Source organism: Rhizophagus irregularis, chromosome 9, assembly GCF_026210795.1.
Source record: "Rhizophagus irregularis chromosome 9, complete sequence".
Taxonomy (NCBI): Eukaryota; Fungi; Glomeromycota; class Glomeromycetes; order Glomerales; family Glomeraceae; genus Rhizophagus; species Rhizophagus irregularis.
The window spans coordinates 4,014,554-4,036,610 of NC_089437.1; the positions used below are offsets into that span (position 1 = coordinate 4,014,554).

The following is a 22,057-nucleotide window of genomic DNA, read 5'->3' on the forward strand; positions in this document are numbered from 1 at the left end:
TTTTTTCAAAGAAGTTTCGAAAATGTTTCGAAACTTATCTGAAATATTGGCGTCCACGTTGGAGCCGATTTCCTATACAAAAATAAAAAAAGAAAAACGTTTTTAATATTAAAAAACGTTTTTTAAGTTTTGAAACATATGTTTCAAAATTTACCTTTGGAATTCGGTATCCAAGTAGGAGCTGATTTCCTATATAAAAGTATAAAAAAAAAACGGTAGAAACATTTTTTTTTATAAAGTTTCGAATTTTTTTTTCGAAACTTATCTGGAATATCGGTATCCACGCCGAAACCGATTTCCTTACAATAATATAAAAAAAAATGTTTTTTACGTTAGAAAACATTTTTTTTATAAAGTTTCGAAGAAATTTTTCGAAACTTACCTTTGGAGTTCGGCATCTAAGTAGGAGCTGATTTCCTACATAAAAGTATAAAAAAAAATGGCAGAAATGTTTTTTAAAGTAATAGTTTTGCAAAAAAAAAATTAATAAAATTGGAACGTTAACTAATGTTCCGATTGAAAATATTAAATGAAAAGTTAAAAAATGTTTCGTAAAAAATAAAAATGTTAAAAATCAGAACATTATTTCTAAAAAAAATCCCGAAACGTTTAAAACCGTTTTGTTTAGGAATGAGGTTAGATGAAGATAAAGTTTCGAAACTTTAGTTTAAATAAAGTCTAAATTTGGTAATAGATCAACTAATTGATAAGCCATTAAATTTACTGTGGCTGCGGCTTGCCATATAAGTTGATTTTGAAAAATCGTTTATTCAATTATTTACATTATCGATATTCTACCAATTTTTATAAATTGACCATAAATCATATATGTCAAAATTTGAATAACTTCTGAAATTGAACCAAAAATCTTCTGAACTTTTGCCAATTTATCACATGACTGAAAGTTTTGATTTCGACCAGTGCAATTTGGTATAAAAGTGCTATAAATCAGACAATATTAGGCAAATTTTAAGCTGATTTGCCATTTGTCCAATTTTTTTTGATTTCAATCAAAAATATGATAATTTTTTGCTAAATTTTTATTGGAGTTTTATTGAATTGTCAATTTTCCATAAATAATCAGAAGTGCATATTTGAATATTGGGCAAATTTTAGGTTGATTTGCCATTTTTTCCAACTTTTTTTTTTGATTTCAACCAGTATCAATCAGCCATCAATCAAATATGATGATTTTTTGCTGAATTTTTATTGAATTTTTATTGAATTTTAATAATGTATTAAATTTCCATAAATCAGAAGTGCTGATTTGTAATTTTAGCCAATTTTGGGTAAATTTTAGGTTGATTTGTCATTTTGTCCAATTTTTTTTTTGATTTCAACCAGTATCAATCAGCCGTCAACCAAATATAATGATTTTTTGCCAAATTTTTATTGAATTTTTATTGAATTGTCAATATTCCATAAATCGGAAGTGCATATTTGAATATTGGGCAAATTTTAGGTTGATTTGCCATTTGTCTGATTTTTTTTTTGATTTCAACAAGCATTAATCAGCCGTCAATCAAATATGATGATTTTTTGCTGGATTTTTATTAAATTGTCTGATTGGCATCAATCAGATATGCTGATTTGTAATGTCAGTCGATTTTGGTCTGATTTTTTGCTGATTTTCCATATGTCCAATTTTTTTGATTTCGACCAGTGCCCTTCCCTTTCGTTTTCCCCTTTACCTTTCGTTCTCCCCTTTCCCTTTCCCTTCCCTTCCCTTTCGTTTTTCCCTTCCCCTTCCCTTCTTCTTCCTTCCTGAAATCGTCATTTTTAATCTTTTATTTTAGTTTATTATTTTTATTATATTTTTTTATTATAATAATAAACAATATTCTTATATCAAATTTTCTTATTTTTTAATATAATATTGTTAATTGGTTTTTGATTTTTGGGCTTATAAAAAACAACTGATAAACATAAAAGCTATGCGGGTAAACAAAAATGATAATCCTTAATCTTCATTATTATGCCATCTAGAATCTATATAATTAAAACATTTAGTCTGTATAAATAAATTATAATTGCGACCATTAAGGTTGCTTGCCGAAACCTAGGGGTTTAGGCAAGATGGCGTTTCGCCGAAAAGCGAAATTCTGCCGAAACTATATTAAAGTTATATTAAAAAACTGGCGAAACTTTGGAGAAAGGCGAAACTGCCGAAACTTATTATAAATGCCGAAACTGCCGAAACTCTTCTGAAACTATAATAAATCTATAGTAAAATTTTGACGAAACTAATCGTAGGATTTTGAAGAGGTTTAGACAAGCAACCTTAGCGACCATCGCCCGTGATCTATTATAAGTTTATTAATCAATTAATACCCGATGCAAAGCAGCGGCTAAATTTATTCATATTGGATATTGGATGTATATCACGTATGATTATTCAATCAGATTATTTTGAAATATAAATTTATCAACGTAATTTTAATTATGTCACGTCGATGTTGTTTAAGATAATAAAAAAATTAATTCTGTAATATTTAAAAATATTAAAAATGATATAAAATTATATACATAAATAAAAAAAATTCTCAATAATCATTAATAAGTTCGTCCAATAAATAATTACATCAATAATATTATAAATCAACTTAATTCTCTAATAATCATCATTGTTATTGATATATATTAACCAATTAGGATCATTATGATTACATGCATGTGATATCTAAAAATAGATAAAATCGTGTGATTGTTTTTTTGTTTATTTTCAATTCTTTTCTTATTAAAACTTACAAAAATGTACCCACCAACTCATTCAAAAGAAAAGAATAAAAGAAAGGAAATAATATGCCCAACTACCCACATACAAAAAAGAGAAAAGCTGATTTAAAATAAATAGTGAAGCTGTTAAGCAAGGTATGAAAATAGGATATACACGTATTTTTCATATTTTTCTTTACAATATGTTGTGGTTTGAGTCTTTCTTTGTGGTATAAGTGTGAATATATTTTTCACGGCCATTATTACATCATTGCTTGTTAAATTAAATATTTGCAATTTCTTGTTTTTCTTTGTTAGACTGTGGTATTACAATATGAAGTGTGAATATATTTTTCAACGGCTATGTATCTATTGCTTGTTAAATATATTTGCAATTTCTTTTGTAATATTTGCTTTAGCCTGGAGGAAAATGTTATGAAATAGGGCTGGATATTTTATGACATTTTCTGCCTTCCAATTACTTTGTCCAGGGGTAGCCTGATAATTTGTCGTTGTCCGTCAGTTGTTAGCAACCAGCATTTTTTTACAATATTATGATTTTAAGAAACAAAACTTTTTCAAAAATTTAATAAAGAAAGAACTAACTTAAAAATATTATTTTATTATTCTTTACAAAACGCTGGCGCTGGAGTTATTTTTTCTCTCACTTATCAAATCTCAACATGTCCAAAGACTAATCATGTAGTACGCTGTGATCTGGAACACCCGAGGTTTTTGACTACCTAGGGATGAAGTTTTAGGATACTCCTGCCCGATATGCTAGCCTCCTCTGACTTAGGGTCTCATTAATCAGGAGAAGAGGTGGTTCCTAAGTACATTCCACATCAAGAGCGGACATTTTTTGATACTGTGCATCGAGGCGGTAATCCTATATCTGTGAATTCAAGAAAAAAAATCTAAATCAAAAGAATTTGGAACCAACACATGTCAAGGTAATTTAAGCATTCTTTTTAAAAAAATTTAATCAAAGATTAATTTGGTTTATATACAGTAAACCCAAGGAAAAAGAAGATATAATGTATTTTCAGAAGAATATGATAGTAACGCATATCAAGGTAACTTAAATATTTATTTTTTATTTTATTAAAAAAAATATAATAACAAGATCTATTTTCTCTTTAAATAGCAAACTTCGAAAAAAAGAGGTGGAATAAAACTGGAATAAATATAAAGGTATATTTTTTACTAATTTTTATTTATATTATTAATATTTTTTTTAACACTCTTTCTTTTTTCTAATCTAACGTTTATTTCTACTAATACTACTAAACATACTAACATTTTCTATCCATTTTATTTTTCTTTTTTTTTACTAACATTTTCTAATACCATTCCTTTTCTTTAACAATTTCGTTTAACATTATTCATACTAATATCTTTATTACTAAAATACTTTACTATTTCTATTTTTTTCTTTTAAATATTAAACAGATAAAAATATGCAGCAAATAAGTGAACACATTATTTTACACATAATTCTAATTTTTTATACAGCTAGAATAATTTTTATGATTTTTTGTAATTTTATTTATTTGTAATTAATTAACAATTAAATAAATAAATTAATATTATAATTGAATTTAAATTATAAATTTATTAGCATTCATATTATTGCATTAAATAAATATTATTTTTGATATGCGTTCAATAATAAAATCAGTAAATTATAGCTATTAGCCTATTAAGCCTATTAGGTATACTTCGACACGTATATCGGCACTATCTGATAAATGTACGATATCTATCCGATATTTTACTATAATATATCGGGTATCTGATAAATCTATGATATGTGACTGATATTTGACTACCCGATATGTATAAGATATGTACATGATGTTTACAATATATGTCACCGATTTTCTACATTTCTACTACACTTATCGGGCACCCGATATATGTAGTATTGTTAAATATCATACACATATATCACATATATTGCACACATATCGGGTACCTGATATGTACTCGATAACCTTGATTTTGACCAGTGTCAGGTACCTGATATGTGTAGCATTGTTAAATATCATACACATATATCACATATATTGTATATATATCAGGTATCTGATATGTACTTAATTTTGACCAGTATATTTCCAATATCCTAAACCTTCAAACTACAAAAAGACAAAAAATGTTAGTTATTTCTTTAAAAGAAAATTTTTTATAATTTCGCAATGTTAAACTTACTAAATTTAAAAATTCCCAATTAAAACAATAAAACCTACAAAAAAAATGGAAAAGAAAACATTAAAACCGTTTCTAGTGATAAGAAAATGATAAGTTATGCTAAAACTTACCACTTTTACTTTTTGGCTAGATACCTATAAGAAAAGAAAAAAAAAACATTAAATGTTTCTAATTTAAAAAAAAACAAAAAAAAATAAGTTTTGTATACAGTCAGACCTCTATGTACCAATATCCTATGTACCGATAATTGCCTGTACCGATAAATTTTCTATGTCCTGTTTCACAATTAATAAAAAAATCTCGTTGTACTGATATTATATATGGTTTCACGATATAACATGTACGATACTTTCTTTCGCCCCTTTATAATTAATACATGTTGTATACGCACCGACGATACTTTACGTTACACTCGGTATTAATTCGACAACACTATGAATTTGGCCGGAGTTAACATAAAGGTTCCATCCAAATCACATGACATTTAATATATTAGCTATCCGGAGTTTACATAATGCTAGCAAAAATTGGATTTTGGCCTGCATTATGATTCACTGATGACGGTTATGTAACGATAATTTGATATACCGATATATTTTTCCCAAAACAACAGTATCAGTACATAGAGATCCGACTGTACTCACATAACAAAACTTACATTTCATATTTTCAGAATCTTAGAAATACTGGAACCTACAAAAAGAAAAAATAAATGTTAAATGTTTCTAAAAAGTCAAAAAAAATAATACATTTTTCACACTAACAAAATATTCGAATATAGGTATTTTTTGGCAAACCTTATTTTGGAATTTAGGGATGTATATGCTAATCCTTTATCATATTATCGAAATTACAAAATTACGAAATTATGAAATGCAATGTGTAATTGCTAGTAAAGATCCAGAATTGCTTTATCCTACTGAGTTGTTAAGCAATATAAAACAAACTGGGCATTTTTTTGCTTAAGTTTCTTTACTTTACATGAGAAGTGAAACGAGACAGTATGGATAAATCACAAATTATAGCTCTCTCAATAAATAATCTTAAATCACACCAGACTTTCTTGCTACAGATGTCCAAATTCTGAAAGTGAATCTGTGTTTGTTGTGTAGAAAAGAACTACTTACAAATTTGTCTAATTTGTGATTCTGGAGCATCTTGAGGTTTCTATAATAAAAAAAATATTGAAAATAAAACGTTAGCAATATTTCTAACATTACCAATTTAAAAACATTTTCCCGCCTTTTTAAATACCTTTTGGAGTGTTTAAATCGATTCGACCGATCATAAAGGGTTTTATAATAATAAAAAAATATTGAAAATAGAACAAGATTAAAAAAAATTTTTTAAGCACCTTTTGAGGATCATTCCATCAGTTCCGTGTCCTATAAAGAAAGGTTTAAAAAAAAATTTTTTTTAAATAAAAAAAAAGATCATAATCTGATAATCTGTTATTTACTAGGTAATGGGATCCGTTGTAATATCTGAAACACTCATTTAAAATCACGCACCAGGCACGTTACCGAAAACATGATCACGTGATAATAATCAACAATACATCTTATTGGTTAATCACACGTATGGACAGACATACCTTGCATTACAATGTGTCTAACCGTTAATGTCCTTCGCTACGCTTCGGACAATTATCAGACTTATCAGAACCTGTGATATATTTGATCAATCTGGATCGCACTTATAATACAATCTAACCTCGATATACCGATATTCAATATACCGATATTACTATTAAAAACTTGATATACTGATAAAATTTTATTTTCTGACTATATGTGAGGACATATAAATATCAGTATAACTTTGATATAATGATATATCATTATATGAAGGTTTGACTGTACCGGGGACTTTCAAGTTGGAATGGCAGAATCAATAATTAAAAAATCAGAACATTAACATATATATAACATTCTGATATATTTTTTTCTGATAGATTTAAAAAAGAACATTCAAAACGTTACAGTAAAAATATTTTGATAAAAAGATTAATAAATCTATCAGAATGTTACAGTAATAGTTTCAAAATTTTTTTTTTCAAAACTTACTTATGGGATTTAGTATCCTGATTCCTTACAATAAAATAAATAAAAAAAAATGTTTATTAACATTTTTTTTAATAGTTTCGAAAAAAATTTTCAAAACTTACCTATGGGATTCAGTATCCCGATTTCCTATAATAAAATAAAATAAAAAAAACATTTATTAACGTTTTTTTTAATAGTTTTGAAAAAAATTTCGAAACTTATCTAAGGAATTCGGTATTCTGATTTCCTACAATAAAATAAAATAAAAAAAACGTTTATGACGTTTTTTTAACCATGCTTGTCAGATCTAATAAACTCTAGGGGATAGGTAAATATACGGGGGGGCCACTCAAGGTTACACAGGCTGATCAATTACCGATTGAACTGAAGCCTTCATAAATTGGTTACACAAACGAAATTTCATATTAAAATTTCGCTTTTTTTTATTTTTTCGACACGCACACATAAGAAAGTAGCCGATCTTAGAAGTTAAGTTTGTTCATATTAGCTTTATATAGACGAAGTTTTTTCATCCAAATTGGACCACTGGTTAATTTCTTTCGTATTTTTATATGTTTTATTACATAACAATAGGAAGTTAGAAATTACAAACTTTTTTTTTGAGATTTCAATAAAAAAATAATTTTTTTTTTTGCTTAAAACATTTAAAAATAGTGTTTTCTTCTTTCGTTGTGCATTATTTTCAAGTATTTAATAAACTTTTATATATTTTTGAGGTATTTAAAATAGCCGATCAAGTTTTTTGAAATATATAGAAGCGAAACCTTGACAAAAATTATATATTTGTGTAGTTTCGGATTTTGTCATTTTCGGGGGCTAATTTTTTTTTCATAGATCATATTGATTATCAGCCCATTTCTCGCTTTAAACATGGGGTATTTTTGAATTTTAATATAGTTACTTATAAAATTACTATAGGCTTCAGTTCTGGTCTTATGACCATGGCCTGTGTAACCTTGAGTTGGCCCCCCCGTATATTTACCTATCCCCTAGATAAACTACCAATTACTATTATCACGTGAGTGTAAAAAAGATGCTTCTAATTACACGACGCGTAAAAGCTATTGCTTAGTAATCAGGAGTACCATGAGTATTAGTTCCGAAGACATCGAAAACGTAAAAGTGCTTGCTAAAACATTTTCCTTGGGTAAGCATTAAATGATACAAATAAATGAAAAGTACAGAACAATTTATAATCTTTTTCATTACCATTTAGGCGTAAAGGCTATTCCCAACATTTTAAAAGAGAATGCGGGCCTTCTCAATGAGATTATAGAAAATATGTGCGTTGAACTGTTGAAGATCCAATTATCGTAATTGAATGGACCGTTCCATTTCCTCGTACTGGAAGAGGTCAGACGAAGGTATTTTTAAATTATTTGTTATTCATTGTTTGTTAATTAAAACTAATATGTACAAATTATTTTAGCGCGCGCTTATTCAATATATCACGACGCATGGAGGTATTAACGAATTTAATTCCGATGTAATTTTCTCATTTCAAAATGGACGTCAACTCACAAATTGTTTGAACGGCTTACCAGCTTGGTTAGTGTTAAGCTTTATTATTATTATTTTCTAGAAATATTTGCAATGTTTCTAACCTTCTCAAATATAGGTCGTACCACGATCGAACCAATCCAAATGTTCCGGATGTTGGAAACTGTTTTAGAGTAACGAAAGTTACTGAACGTACGGCGGAATTGGAGGATTACCAACGTATCTTTAACATTTAAGGCTTATCAATTATCTTTGCGACATTTAAAAAAAATATTTTATACTAAATATCCTTTAGAAGAAATTAATCAATCAATTATATTAATTTTATATGTTTTATATGAAACATGTATTTTTATTTTAATACAATATTAAAAAGTTATTTGCGTCTTTGCAGAATTTTTTTTATGCGTATGTCCATGTATTTAATAGAGTTCAAGTGATTGCTTTAATTATTACAAGAAAATAATCCTAAGCGCAGAAGATATTCGGTAAAATTCTTGCCGAAGAATAGAATTCTATTTAAAGTATTGATACTATATAACGAAAGTATTTACAATCACGTGAAAAATAGTGACCATAATTAGCCTCACATAGTATTAATTGATGGGCTGTTTGTATGCTTGTATGCAAAGAAAATCGAGAATTTTTTTATATTCTATCTATCGTACACTATTAATTATCTAAAAAAAAATTTGATTTGTTTACAGATTTGTTGGATAATGTTAATAAATATTTATACCGCTGCAGATTTTTCTTCAAATGAATCAAATGAATCGAAGTTCTGATTATTTCCTGTTTTGGTAAACTTCTACTCGAATTCACGTGACTATATATTTATTAAATTTTTGTTGAATTTATTTGTATATATTACGTTTTTTTTCTAAAGTCTTGTTTTTATCTTACCATATTTTGAGAAAGCGACTAAGCTATATTAGACTGATTCTACCAAAAAGCGTTGGCCGACTTTTTCGGTTTGAAATTGATTTCAGTAAGTCTGCTTATTATTAGTCAGATTGTACTTCCTTGATTTTTATTAGTAAGATGATTAGTTTCCTTAATCTTTGCCTGATTTAAAATATATTAAGCTTCTTTTTTTTTATTTAGAGGTTAAGAATAGACGTTGAAATCTATCAAAGCGATTTAATCAACTTCTTATCGTGATAGATTTGTTTATAGTAGCTGTCTTTAGCAGTAAATTTTAACCAATATTTATTTAATAATAGAACTTTTACAATAAATGTAATTAAAATCATAACAGTTTACTTGTTTCATCCTGTTTGTATTAAGTAACAATATAATATATTGATAAACAAAATTGCATTTAGTAAATACAAACTCTATTAAACTATTTAATCAACTTGACATTTTGTCAACTTTTAAGCACTAAACAAAAATAATAAATGGATTATAGTTCGTTACCACCAGAATTTCAAGGTAGATTAGCAAAATTAGAGCAAGAATATGAAGAAGGAGAATTAACAAAAAAAGGATTTGAAAAGAAAAAGAATTCTTTATTTGCAGAATATCGACAATATATTGGAGAAAATCATGTTGATATTGTTAGTGATATATTAGAGACACTTTCAATTTATCCATCCCCAATGGTGACGGGCGAGGCCAGTGAAGGAGGCGTTTCTCCAACTAATAGTATTAGTAGTGGAAATTATTATATCCAACAAGATGGTGGCTATTCAACTAATTCAAACCAATATAATCCAAATCAGCGATATCCTGGACATTCGGTACAACAATCATACGTTGCTAATCAGCCACCTATTCCTCATAATTCTTTTTCACACCATCAACTTCCTCACAGAGCAATGAATTCTGATTTAAGACTTGATCCAACTCATATAAATCCTACTGCTACATCCACTTCACCTAATATGTCTCCTTTAAATCTCAACAATCAACAAATTCCTAATATGAATTATAGACCTCCGCATCAATATAATCATTCTTTTGCACCATTCGGAACCGCGCCACCACCCCAATTTAGGCCAATGCAACCGCCAGGGCGTCCTCCTTTACCTCCACATGGGTATCATCATCAAACATCATTACAATATTTTCCTCCAAATACAGGTGGATTTCCTGTTAGACCAAACAGACCTCAAATGGCACAAATTCCACAAATTCGTCCTGTTCCGTCACCTTATGGAATAGAAGTTCCTCCAGGAGCTGCTCCATCTGGTCCAATTGGTAGAACAAGACACTTAGTAAATGAAGATGCTATCGAGCGTGCGCGAAGTATTAGTGGAGCTAGGTCAAGTTTGGACATAAGTGATACTGCAAGTATTAAAGGATATACTAGAAGTACGGGAGAATATGATTATTTGCGTAAGTATAATCAAAAAGCACGATCGGTGAGTGTTCCCTTATAAATAATTGTTATTATATTAACGATATTTCTTAAATTTAGCCGCACGTATTCAAGATGACAATGCTTCGATCAGGTCAGGGCGATCTAGCATTTATACTACGTCGAATTCGAACGGACAAAGGTTTGGTGGAATGATTAGTCCTGATGATAGACCCGGAAGAAGTAAATAATTTATGTTTATTATATTATTTTTTTTTTTGATGCCAAATTAATCTCTTTTTTATTTTTAGGTGTTGGAAATCGAATATCTTTATATAATAGTATGGTATATTCAGAAATATTAGATCCAACGCCTACATTTGATCCGGGATTATCAAAGTTAGGAGGATTACAATTTATGCCATTTGAACCACGGGAATTACCATTTGAAAATTTGGACCCATTGAATCCTTCAATGTCACTGTCAAATTTCGCAGATATAGCTGCATTATTAAGATATAGAGGCCAGACGACTCCCAAAAAGACAGCCTTTATAGTACTGGACCAAAAAGGTCGTGAAGTGCATGAATGGACATGGGAAAAATTACATTTGAAAGCCGAAAAAATGGCACAAGTAATTTCAAAAGATAGTGGATTAATGAAAGGTGAAAGAGTAGCATTAATTTATAGGAAAGCAGAAATTTTGGATTTTTTAGTAGCGTTGTATGGATGTTTCTTTGCTGGAGTTGTGGCAGTACCAATTAATGCTGTGGAAGAATTTAGAGAACTTAAGTTTATATTGGAAGCAACAGAAGCTAGGCTGGCGTTAACTACAGAACATAACCATAAAGTTTTTACACGAGATTTATTGGCTCAAAAAAAAGAATTACCAACGAATGTAATCTGGTGGAAAACTAATGAATATGGGGCATTAAATTTAAAGAAAGGTGATGAGCTTGGACCAATTAATGTTACTGAATTGGCATATATTGAATACACAAAAAGTCCTAATGGCGAATTAAAAGGAGTAGCGATAAGTCATCAAACAATCATGGCACAATGTAATGTTATGAGAGGGAGCGTAACGGATAAAAAAATGAGAGAATATTTGGACAAGCAAAGGAATCAAGGCTATCAACGACAGTCTAATGGTGGAGATGAGAGAAATAACGAAGTGAGTGGTAAAATTGTTGATACAGTGTTAAGTTATTTAGAGCCGAGACAACAATTTGGATTAATATTGGGCGCCCTATGGGGAGTGTACTGTGGTAATACTACTATATATCTAGGTAGCCTTGGACCTGATGTACCTGGTTTATGGGTAAATTGTATTTCAAAATACAAAGCTACAATTGCATTAGCAGATTATCCAGGCTTAAATCCAATAGTGTCCTCATTTATATCAGATCCTTCGGCAACTTTGAATTTTTTGAAAAAGCAAACACCGGACTTGTCATCATTACGCTTTTTGTTTGTCGATACACTGACAATAGATGTTCAAAAGAATCAAGAAATTATTGAACAATTCCTTGTTCCATTAGGGGCACAATTTCCGAAAGATGTTTTGACTCCATTGAGTAGTTTACCGGAACATGGAGGAATGGTGTTAAGTTTTGGAGATTTGTTAGGTGTGCAGGGACTGGACGATAGAGTCGAAGGAGAACGAGGTGTGAAAGTATTTTTATTAGATCGTGAAGAACTGAAAGAAAATCGAGTTGTTGTCGTAGGAACTGAAGAGGGGAGTAAGAAAAAGGATTGGGAACAAGGTGTTATGAAAGTTGGAGCTTTTGGATTTGTTATGCCTGAAAGTAAGAGAAGTTTATGCCATAAATGTTTTCTCTGATTTTTTTTCTTTAATTTTTTAACTTAGTGTATCTAAATATATAGCTACAATAGCAGTTGTTGATCCAGAAACAACAGCACTATGTCTGCCTAATACAATTGGAGAAATATGGGTTGATTCACCATCATTATCGGGAGGATTTTGGAACTTGCCAAAACATACCGAATCGATTTTCCACGCTCGTCCGATATTTGTACCAGGCGACACCAAACAACCCGAATATTTTGATCAAGAATTTTTGAGAACAGGACTTTTAGGGTCATTAATTAATGGACAATTGGTTATATTTGGATTATATGAACATCGAATAAGACAATTAATTGAACCTGTTAATAAGGAAAAGCAAAAGAAGTTGGTTGTAGTAAATAGGAGCGAATATGACGGAGGAAGTGACGAAGAGGAAATAAATGATGATAAGAAACAAGACGAAGAAGAAAAAGATAAATATAGGTTTCATTATACTTTGGATTTGGAGAATACTGTTAAGAAAATGATTGAAGGCGTTCATGATTGGTAAGTTACAATAAAGATTAATAAGTATTTAAATTGCATTTAAATGAGAAAAAAATTTTTTCATTTACACCTAATCTCTCTCGTAGTGTTGTAATTGAGATTTATATAAAGGATCAAAGCTTACCAGTGATGATAGCAGAATCTACATTACCCATAGAAAAATTAACTGCTCTTGCTGATGAAATATTCGAAAAATTAGTTATGTATCATGGACTCCGTCTTTATACGATATCAATATGTGCACAAGGATCATTGCCACGTGTATGGAAGAATGGTAAAAAACTGACAAATAGCATAACATGTAAAAAATATTTCGAATATGGACGTTTACAAGTTTTACATGTGAAGACTTGTGTATTAGACACGGTATTTAATATTCCGATCGGAGAAGATATGGTTGCCGGCATATGGGGACCTAGTAAGTTGTGGTTGATTTTGAATGAAATATAGATAATATTACATTGGAATAAGTGTACTTAAAAAAAAATTTTTTTTCTTTCGCTAGACGCTATGGCAGCAAGACAAGAGATGAGTAACGGATTAAGAAGAACTCAATATACGAGAATGGATATTCCACTAGAGGTATTAGACGAAAAAACTAGTATTAATTTATTAAAATTCCGAAGTATAGTTGATGTATTATTATGGCGTACACAAATGTCACCTGAAGAGACCGCATATAATATATTGGATACGAAAGGAAAAGAAGGAAAACCAATCTCATGGAAAAAATTAAATAATCGAATAGCGACCGTTGCGAATTATTTGCAAAAAAAAGGATGCAAAGCGGGAGACCATACAGTATTAATATTTCCACATGGAATAGATTTTGTGTGTAGCATATTTGCATGTATGGTATTAGGTATTATAGCAATTCCCATATCACAAACAGAACCTACGAAAGCATCAGAAGATATACCTGCACTATTTGGATTAATTGAGGATTTTAAAGTCAACTATTTATTGGTAAATACTGACACAGAACAAGTTCTTAAAAGCCGACAAATACAAAATTTCATAAAAACAATGAGCGGAGGTTCAAAGCAGTTGGACAGTAACAATTCAAAAGCGTTACCTTTGTTAATAAATATAGCCAAAGCACCAAAATATACAAGAACATTGAAAGAATCAAATTATGTTATGATGGAAGAATGGTTACAACCACAATGGGCAACGGTTGTTATGTGCTATTTCTCTGCAGATCAACGAAGAAGTTGTGTAAGATTGAATCATGACACATTGTTAGCATTATGCAAAGTACAAAAAGAGACTTGTAGATTGACAAGCATACGAGCGATATTAAGTTGTGTTAGGCATTTTAACGGTATTGGATTTGTGTATACTGTATTAATTGGCATATACTTGGGTAAGCTAATATATGAATTAGAGAGTTATTCTATTTATATTATTTATTTATTTATTTATTTATTTAGGATCACAAACAATTCTCATTTCACCACTTGATTACCACGCGAATCCATTGATGTGGTTTGAAACTTTATCCAAATTCAAAAGTAATAAATATAATAATGATTATTATGAGATTATAAACTACAATTTAACTATCTTTTCTTGATTACATAGTTAAGGATACTTACGCCACGTTCCCAATGCTGCAACATGCAATGTCATATTATGATAGTGTGGATTACCGAAATTTTTCTTTACAAAATTTAAAGAACTTAATGATTCCGGTTGACTGTAGACCGAATGCGAATTTATGTAAGAAAAAAAAATTGTTTAATGGTATATTTATCCGAATTTGGCTTAACTTGTTTTTTTTTGTTTGCGTCTGTAGATAAGAAGATGGTGAAAACATTTTTGGCGAATCGATTGGAAGAAGTGAATGTAAATTATATATATAGTCATATAGCAAATCCAATGATAACCACAAGATCTTATATGTGCGTAGAACCATTTGAGTTATATTTGGATTTAAAAAGTTTGAGAAGAGGAATTATTAAAGTTGTTGATCCTGAAGATGAACCTTTTGGGGTATTATTACATGATTCTGGAATGGTATGATTATTTAATGGAATGAAAAAAAAGGGAGCGAGATGAATATTCAAATATTTTTATTTGTTATGTAGGTCCCAGTGTCTACACAGGTAGCCATAGTACATCCAGAAACAAGACGTCCATGTTTATCAAACGAATTTGGAGAAATCTGGGTTAGCAGCGATTCTAATGCCAAATCCTCGTATGGGTCAATGGATCCGTTAGATCAAGAACGATACTCCGCGATAATAGACGGGGGAGATCCGAGAATAACTTATTTACGTACGGGTGATTTAGGATTTTTATATACAGTTCAAAAACCGGTAGGGGAAGGAGGTGCATTGGTGGAATTCCAATGTTTATTCTTTTTGGGGCCTATTGCAGAAACATTTGAAGTTAATGGATTAATACATTTTCCGGTGGACATCGAATTTACAGTTGAAAGATGTCATCAATTGAGCCATTGTAATTTGATCGCAACAGATGGATGTGTGGTATTCCAAGCTAATGGAGAAACAGTATGTATAGTAGAAGTGAGATCGTCAGAAGGGATTCTTAACTTGGTACCATGTATAATGAATTCAATACTTGATGAACATCAATTTATTATTGACGTAATTGTATTCATTGGACCTGGAACATTACCAAAATCAAGATTAGGTGAAAAACAGAGAACTAAAATTATGACATCATGGTTAAGCGGTAATTTATCTACATTGCATGTACATTATGTAAAACCATCACCATCAAATTCTAGACCAAATTCGTATTTACTACCGCCATTTATGATGCATTCCCAACAATTAATAACTACAAACCCATCACCTTCACCAACACTTGATCCATCTCGATATAGTATTACTACTGGATTTATTAATACAACGAGAAGTAATATAAACCCATCAGTAATGCCTTCTGATATGATGAATAATGAATTGAGTTTGAGTAATAGTAATCGAGGGAGCTTGAATATTAATAATAGAACTAATAGTCAAGAATTGACACGACAAAACACTAATTCATATAAAGTTAATAATGCTAATACTGGAACTGTTAACATGTAATTTAGTGATACTAAATACCAAAAGTTTGTTTGCTTAAATTATTTTATTTTTACCAATATTATTTCTATTTAATTAATTATTTATATTTATATAATATATATATATATACTTCTGTTTAATCTAATTAACATAATTATTGATGCTATTCCAATTTATCCAAATGATCTAATCTAGTTAATACAATATTCTTACTAGTTTCTTCGATTTCACCCGCCAAAAATACTTCATCTAATATTGCATACACCTAATAATAAAAAGAATCATTTTTAAGTTTCTATAATTGTTCAAATATAGTTATCATATAAGCTTACCTTGTAAAAATTGAAGACTAAATCCAGCTCACATACGTTACCGAAAAATGCATCCAACACCTCTACAAAAAAGTGTATCGCTTCTAAATATGCTAATTCATTATCATTTGCATCTACACACACACAAAAAAACAATCCTGCGTATCTTCTATAGACCACTTTATAATTTCGAAACTGTTGAAGAGAAAACTTATAAGTATAACGAATAAACGATTATTTGTGTAAATATATACCTTACCTCGACGAAATTGGATTGATGCTTTTGATCTCGAGGTGCAACTAATCTGTGTACTTCGCCTTTAAGTTTTACTTTTTCTTCATCCTCATAAGGAACATACCATTTTGATAGGCGTGTTTTACCTTGTCGGTTTTGTACAAGTATAAATCGAATCTATTGCACAAGTATGAATTAGATTTATTTGCCATCGCGAACTCTTAAATCCGAAATTAAAAGCTTACCATGGACGAGGTGAATATTAAATAAAGATCCTATTTTTTTTAACTATAATTTTGACCAGAATTAATACCAGTTTTTCACAAGACTGACCCAAATTAAATAAATGTTTATTGTGTTTTAACTTTTTATGGCAATTATCATCACAATTACCATCAGTTCCATGGATTTGGTTTGATTTGTGCACGTTTAAATGCATGCGTTATGCGTTAAAAAACTTTTTTTAAAAAAACGCAAAAGAAAAATTCTGTATAATATGATCGATGGCCGAGAATAGACAACCGTCTCTAGATCCTGAAAGGCAGTTAATTGTCAATTCGTTATTCTCCGATGGTGCCGAAGATCCCGTATCACCAAGTCTGTCTATTTCTTCTTTTTTTTAGATACAAAAATATTTACTAAATGACCTTTTTTATTAGCTCATAGTTCAGGTACTGAGTCTTTAATTACTTACTGTAAAGTATCAGAAGATACTGGTGGAGGTAATTCACCTACTGTTGATCGCCCTTTTGGGATTGGTAAAACAAATTCTAGAATAGACGTAAAAATTCGTTATTTATTGGTAACAAGTAATTATCACCATTTGTCATATCAAAATGAAAGTTTTTATCTTGTATGTTTGAAAAATTGAATTTTATCTTATTTCTTAAACAGTTGTTAGTAAAAACGGTAAAGTTCAAAAAGTCCAACTTCATAAGGCAAAAAAAAATCCAAATGATACTTTTTCCATTGGAAGAACTTGGCAGTTGGAGCAAGTTCGAAAAATCGAGTCAGTTGATGTAGGTTTTAATATTGATTAATTTTAAAGAAGTCGAAGTATTTTTTTTCATTTATATTTTTTCTTGTAGAATGTCACATTTGTGATAACAATATCTAAGCCTTATTGTTGGTCGACTGAAACTCAAGGAGAAAAAGATGTTTTTTTAAGTCAGCTTTTAAAGGTTCGTTGGAAGTAATATTTACACTTGAAAGAAGCTGATCAATTTACCGACGCGTCAATTTATATTCTAGACATTTAGAAAACACACAAAAAAATCTCCTAAACTAATAAACTTTGATAATGAAATACTTGCAGGTATAAAAATATTCAAATCGTTAAATTTAAGTAATAATTTCTATTATTAACACATTGGTACATTAAATCTATTATTTAGAGATGAAATCACCCTCGACCCCAACTAAGCCAGTTATACAAAATGAGACTGATAGTTATAATGTAGCAGCTTCATTACAAGAGCGCCTTGCAAATGCCAATAAATCATCATCAAGTTTACGAAGTCTTAACCAAAGAAACGGTCGATCAACACCAAATTTAACTTCTGGAGCCCAAGGAAGTGATACAAATAGCGTTCATCATCATACGGAAGATGATGGTTCGTATTTTATATATTACTATGTTCCCCCCGATAGGAAAAACTAAATTTTCTTTAAATGTTAATAAAGAACTCAAAGAAGAAGAATTATCTTTAATAAATGTTGGAGAGTTACTTAATGATTTTGATTGGAAGGGAAGTGGTAACGCAGCAGCTCTGGAAGAAAGATTATTAAATGAGTTAGCTGCTTTAGAAGCTGCGAATATACACGCTATGGTGGAATCTGATGATCGCATCCATTCTGTTATCGAGCAAATTGACAATGCTATTGCTGAATTAGACAATATGGATCAATGGCTTTCGCTATATACAGCTGAACTAAATGTAATGATCTTTATGAGTACAATTTTATTAACATTTAATTTTATATTAAAAATTCTTCGTTTTTTTATTGCGCATTCTATAGAGCATGGGAGATGATATTCATCACATTGAATCTCAAAATCGGGGATTACAAGTACAAACTGCAAATCAAAAAGCTTTGCTTTCTGAACTTGATAGGCTAATCGTATGTAAAATACGATATCATTTTTTTCTATTTATGAAATGGAATTTTAATTAGCTATTATATTCATATAGCAATCTATCACTTTGCCCGAACAAGTCATTCAGATATTGTTTAAAGAATCAATGGATACCGTACAAGGAATTCAGAATATTGAACATGTTGCAGCACAAATAAAGCGCGTATTAGAAACCCCGTTCGACGAAAGTATGTGAATAAGATGAGTTTATTAAGATTATTTAATTTTTCCGTATATAAATAATTATTTTTTTTCTTTATTAGGTACTAGACAAATGATGGCTATAAAAGAAAAATTGGAAACTTACAATTTCCACTGTAAGAATTTTTGTTCCCGATTTTATGAATATATGAGAATGATTTTTCAATTTCAGGTAAGATAGGTATCTAGACTTACCCTTGATTAATTTCATATTTTTTTTTCAAATCCGTTATTATTGATGATTTGGGTGGATTTCAAATGACCATTTGTCTTAGGCAGAAACTTTAATAAGTGACAAGAGCAGAGGACCTCGTCATAACTCTCTTACCATACAAGATCATGAAAGTATAGTAGAAAATTTATCAAAATATCGTGGACTCTCATTATGGATGAAAGAAATGGATCCTAAACGACACTTGGAAATTCAGTCGGTATGTCAAATATAGATTACGTTATATTAAAAAGAAAAACCATTAATAAATTGTCCGTGTTTAGCTTTATGTGATTTCCAAAGAACCTATATATAAGAAAGAGACAAAGGAATATCTGTCACAAATGAGGCATTTGTTGTCAAAGAGGGAATTAGCAGAAGAAGCAACATACGGTGAGATTCTTTGTGTCTTATATGATTGAAGTTTAGCGAGTTTTCGATCAATTTTAATCAATTGTTATATGCCATAAGTTTTCAGTGCTGCATTAAATCAAAGTGGCCGTGCCAGTTTAAGTTATGGCTACGCGAATTGGCTGACGTCAGAAAGTACAAAGCCACCGTGGGAATTTAAAGATGGAGGTGGTGGCAAACTACCACCTGAAGAGGTAAATATAATTTTAAAAGCAGTTTCAATCTTTCTACCTAATATTTTTTATATTATCTAAGGGTGTATTCATATTCATATTTTATTTTCAATTAACATATCTAGGCTTTTGACCACAATCTTCTAACTATTATACCACTTGTGGTTAATGAGCAAAATTTCATTGTTGACTTTTTCCATCTAAAAAAATATGCCGAAACCAAAAAAGAAGATCGGAACATTGAAGACGTTAGAATGCAAAATAAATTAACGTTAGTATAATTGTATGTTTGATACATATTGAACTAAGATTTATTTAATATGGTTTAATTATTTTAGTGAACATATGGAAAAACTCTTCAGTTTTCTGCCTGAAGAGTTGTCATCATTCGTTGATTATGGCTGTAAGCATGATAACATGTAAGTATAATTTAAATACAAAAATCATATTTATCTTCCAAAAAATTTGATAACGAATTTTTTTTTATCGAAAGTCAAGTTATTGGTATGATAGCTTCTCTGGAAAAGTATATGCATGCAAATGAAAAAATTGGCCAAGATTATGTTGTAAGAATGTTACAGAAAGTAAGATTACATTGTCTTGGCAAATTTGAAGTATTCATTGTAAGTTGCTTCTAAATCATGTTGATTTATTTTATTTTATTATAAATTTATATTAATATTAATTTGTGATATAGAATGATCAGCTTAAAGCTATTGAAGAAACTAAAGTTACAACAAAAAAGCGAAAGGGCATAGTTGTTTTTATGCGTATATTTCCGGTAAGTTAATTGCCTATCTTCTTATTATTTTCCTCTATTTTAAATTTATCTGTTTTATTTTTATAGCGCTTTGTTGAACGCATTGAACATTCAATGATAGAATCAGAGAAGCTTGAAATGCGTAGTATTGTAAATAGAGCATATGAACGCATTGTTAAAACAATGTTCGAATGTGTAGAAGCTATCGCAAAAGATGCGGATTCTCCTGTCGATGACAAAGAACAATTGAATGCTCATATAATGACTTTAGGTATTTATTATAATTTTAAGTGGTTAATGTATTGTTATCTTAATACATTTTTTTTTTACTAGAAAATATGCATTATTTTTATTCTGAAATTCGTTCACGTCGAATTAATATTCTTGAGCCATTTATGAGATATGCAAAGAGTTCGTATGATAAACATATGGAGGCATATGCTAAAGCAATGGTTCGAAGACCATTTGGAAAATTGCTGGTATGTATTATTTTTATCGTTTGATTTAAATATTTATTTACAATGTATTTTATTAGTTTTTTGTATTATGATTAGGAATTTTTTGAAGGTATAGAAAGTTTATTGAGAACAAATACAGCTCCAGAAGAAGTTGGATTCAGAATTCAATTTAATAAAGCAGCATTAAAGAAAGTTATATCACAATATCCTGGAAAAGAGGTAAAATAAAATTTCTTAAGTGTATATCGTTTTCATATAACAATTAACTTATTAGTTTGTTTTATAGATTAAGAAAGGTCTTGACTCACTGTACAAGCGAGTTGAAAAACATTTCAAGGAAGAAGAAGGAGGTCGTTTGTTGCAAGTTGTATGGCATGCAATAGAGGAAGAAGTAATTCGTAATCATGAAAGGTTTACATTAATAATTAATAAATGTTATCCCAATGCTAATATTACTTTAGAATTTTCTATGGATGATTTGTTGGGTTATTTCTCAGAGATAGCTAGAAGTCATTAAATAACTTATTTTACTATAATTTATGTATTTCTTATTTAAGTATTAATAGATATTTGTTAATAATTACTATTTTAAAGTGAAATCTATGATATACTTTGGGTCATACTCTTTCTATGCAATTTTTATTTACAATTTGTATTATTAATACCAGATGGTGGGGCCACTTTCTTTTGACCAAAATTATGCAGATCATCACATGTTGATGTAATATAAGAAACATATAATTTTGTACTAACAATAATAACAAAAACAATAAATAAACTTCCATGATTCAATTGCTTTATATCATTTCAGAATTTTTTGGAGATATATTACATAAATTTACAATTTGCACAAAAAAATATTTAGAAGGTTAAAAAATACCATAATTCGGTCAATATTAATCAGATCATCATAAATTTACCACCATCTGAATCGTCTCAATGAGACGAATCTAATGAGCTAAAAAT

The 22,057-nt window shown here is 29.6% G+C and overlaps 4 protein-coding genes across 4 annotated transcripts; 3 read left to right on the plus strand and 1 right to left on the minus strand.

The window, feature by feature from the left end:
• Positions 1-8,081: 8,081 nt before the first annotated feature.
• Positions 8,082-8,731, plus strand: OCT59_029942 (uncharacterized protein; the record flags this gene model as incomplete). The annotated part of the gene is made up of 5 exons (XM_066146326.1): positions 8,082-8,142; positions 8,212-8,278; positions 8,347-8,359; positions 8,425-8,543; positions 8,614-8,731. The coding sequence occupies 5 exons, from the start codon at positions 8,082-8,084 to the stop codon at positions 8,729-8,731; spliced, it is 378 nt and encodes a 125-aa protein (XP_065994981.1).
• Positions 8,732-9,895: 1,164 nt separating this feature from the next.
• OCT59_029943 (uncharacterized protein) lies at positions 9,896-16,293 on the plus strand (the record flags this gene model as incomplete). Its single annotated transcript, XM_025320988.2, has 10 exons — positions 9,896-10,835; positions 10,918-11,040; positions 11,109-12,605; positions 12,685-13,153; positions 13,240-13,571; positions 13,659-14,519; positions 14,587-14,667; positions 14,738-14,875; positions 14,952-15,172; positions 15,244-16,293. 10 exons carry the CDS (start codon positions 9,896-9,898, stop codon positions 16,213-16,215), a joined length of 5,634 nt encoding a protein of 1,877 aa, XP_025170074.1. The 3' UTR covers positions 16,216-16,293.
• On the minus strand, positions 16,219-17,016 carry OCT59_029944 (AP-2 complex subunit sigma). The gene is made up of 4 exons (XM_025320987.2): positions 16,986-17,016; positions 16,765-16,917; positions 16,527-16,700; positions 16,219-16,459 (listed from the first exon to the last, which is right to left on the minus strand). The coding sequence occupies exons 1-4, from the start codon at positions 16,986-16,988 to the stop codon at positions 16,358-16,360; spliced, it is 432 nt and encodes a 143-aa protein (XP_025170073.1). The 5' UTR covers positions 16,989-17,016; the 3' UTR covers positions 16,219-16,357.
• A 214-nt stretch (positions 17,017-17,230) lies between these two features.
• On the plus strand, positions 17,231-21,688 carry OCT59_029945 (uncharacterized protein). Its single transcript, XM_025320986.2, has 21 exons — positions 17,231-17,337; positions 17,400-17,549; positions 17,635-17,759; positions 17,829-17,921; positions 17,992-18,055; positions 18,135-18,353; positions 18,424-18,677; positions 18,760-18,861; positions 18,933-19,065; positions 19,141-19,250; positions 19,354-19,509; positions 19,574-19,682; positions 19,761-19,894; positions 19,999-20,144; positions 20,212-20,292; positions 20,367-20,496; positions 20,571-20,654; positions 20,721-20,904; positions 20,967-21,112; positions 21,188-21,310; positions 21,378-21,688. The coding sequence occupies exons 1-21, from the start codon at positions 17,244-17,246 to the stop codon at positions 21,606-21,608; spliced, it is 2,868 nt and encodes a 955-aa protein (XP_025170072.1). The 5' UTR covers positions 17,231-17,243; the 3' UTR covers positions 21,609-21,688.
• The last annotated feature ends 369 nt before the right edge of the window (positions 21,689-22,057 follow it).

What these genes read in the sequence shown, in the direction of transcription:
- OCT59_029944 (XM_025320987.2), bottom strand. An exon ending in ATCAATCCAATTTCGTCGAG is followed by an intron (nt 16,701 to 16,764) that starts GTAAGGTATATA and finishes TCTCTTCAACAG; the next exon opens with TTTCGAAATTATAAAGTGGT. An exon ending in TAGTCTTCAATTTTTACAAG is followed by an intron (nt 16,460 to 16,526) that starts GTAAGCTTATAT and finishes TTTTATTATTAG; the next exon opens with GTGTATGCAATATTAGATGA.
- OCT59_029945 (XM_025320986.2), top strand. Translation starts at nt 17,244, where the DNA reads ATGGCCGAGAATAGACAACCGTCTCTAGATCCTGAAAGGCAGTTAATT. An exon ending in CTGAACTTGATAGGCTAATC is followed by an intron (nt 18,862 to 18,932) that starts GTATGTAAAATA and finishes ATATTCATATAG; the next exon opens with CAATCTATCACTTTGCCCGA. An exon ending in GCAAACTACCACCTGAAGAG is followed by an intron (nt 19,895 to 19,998) that starts GTAAATATAATT and finishes TAACATATCTAG; the next exon opens with GCTTTTGACCACAATCTTCT.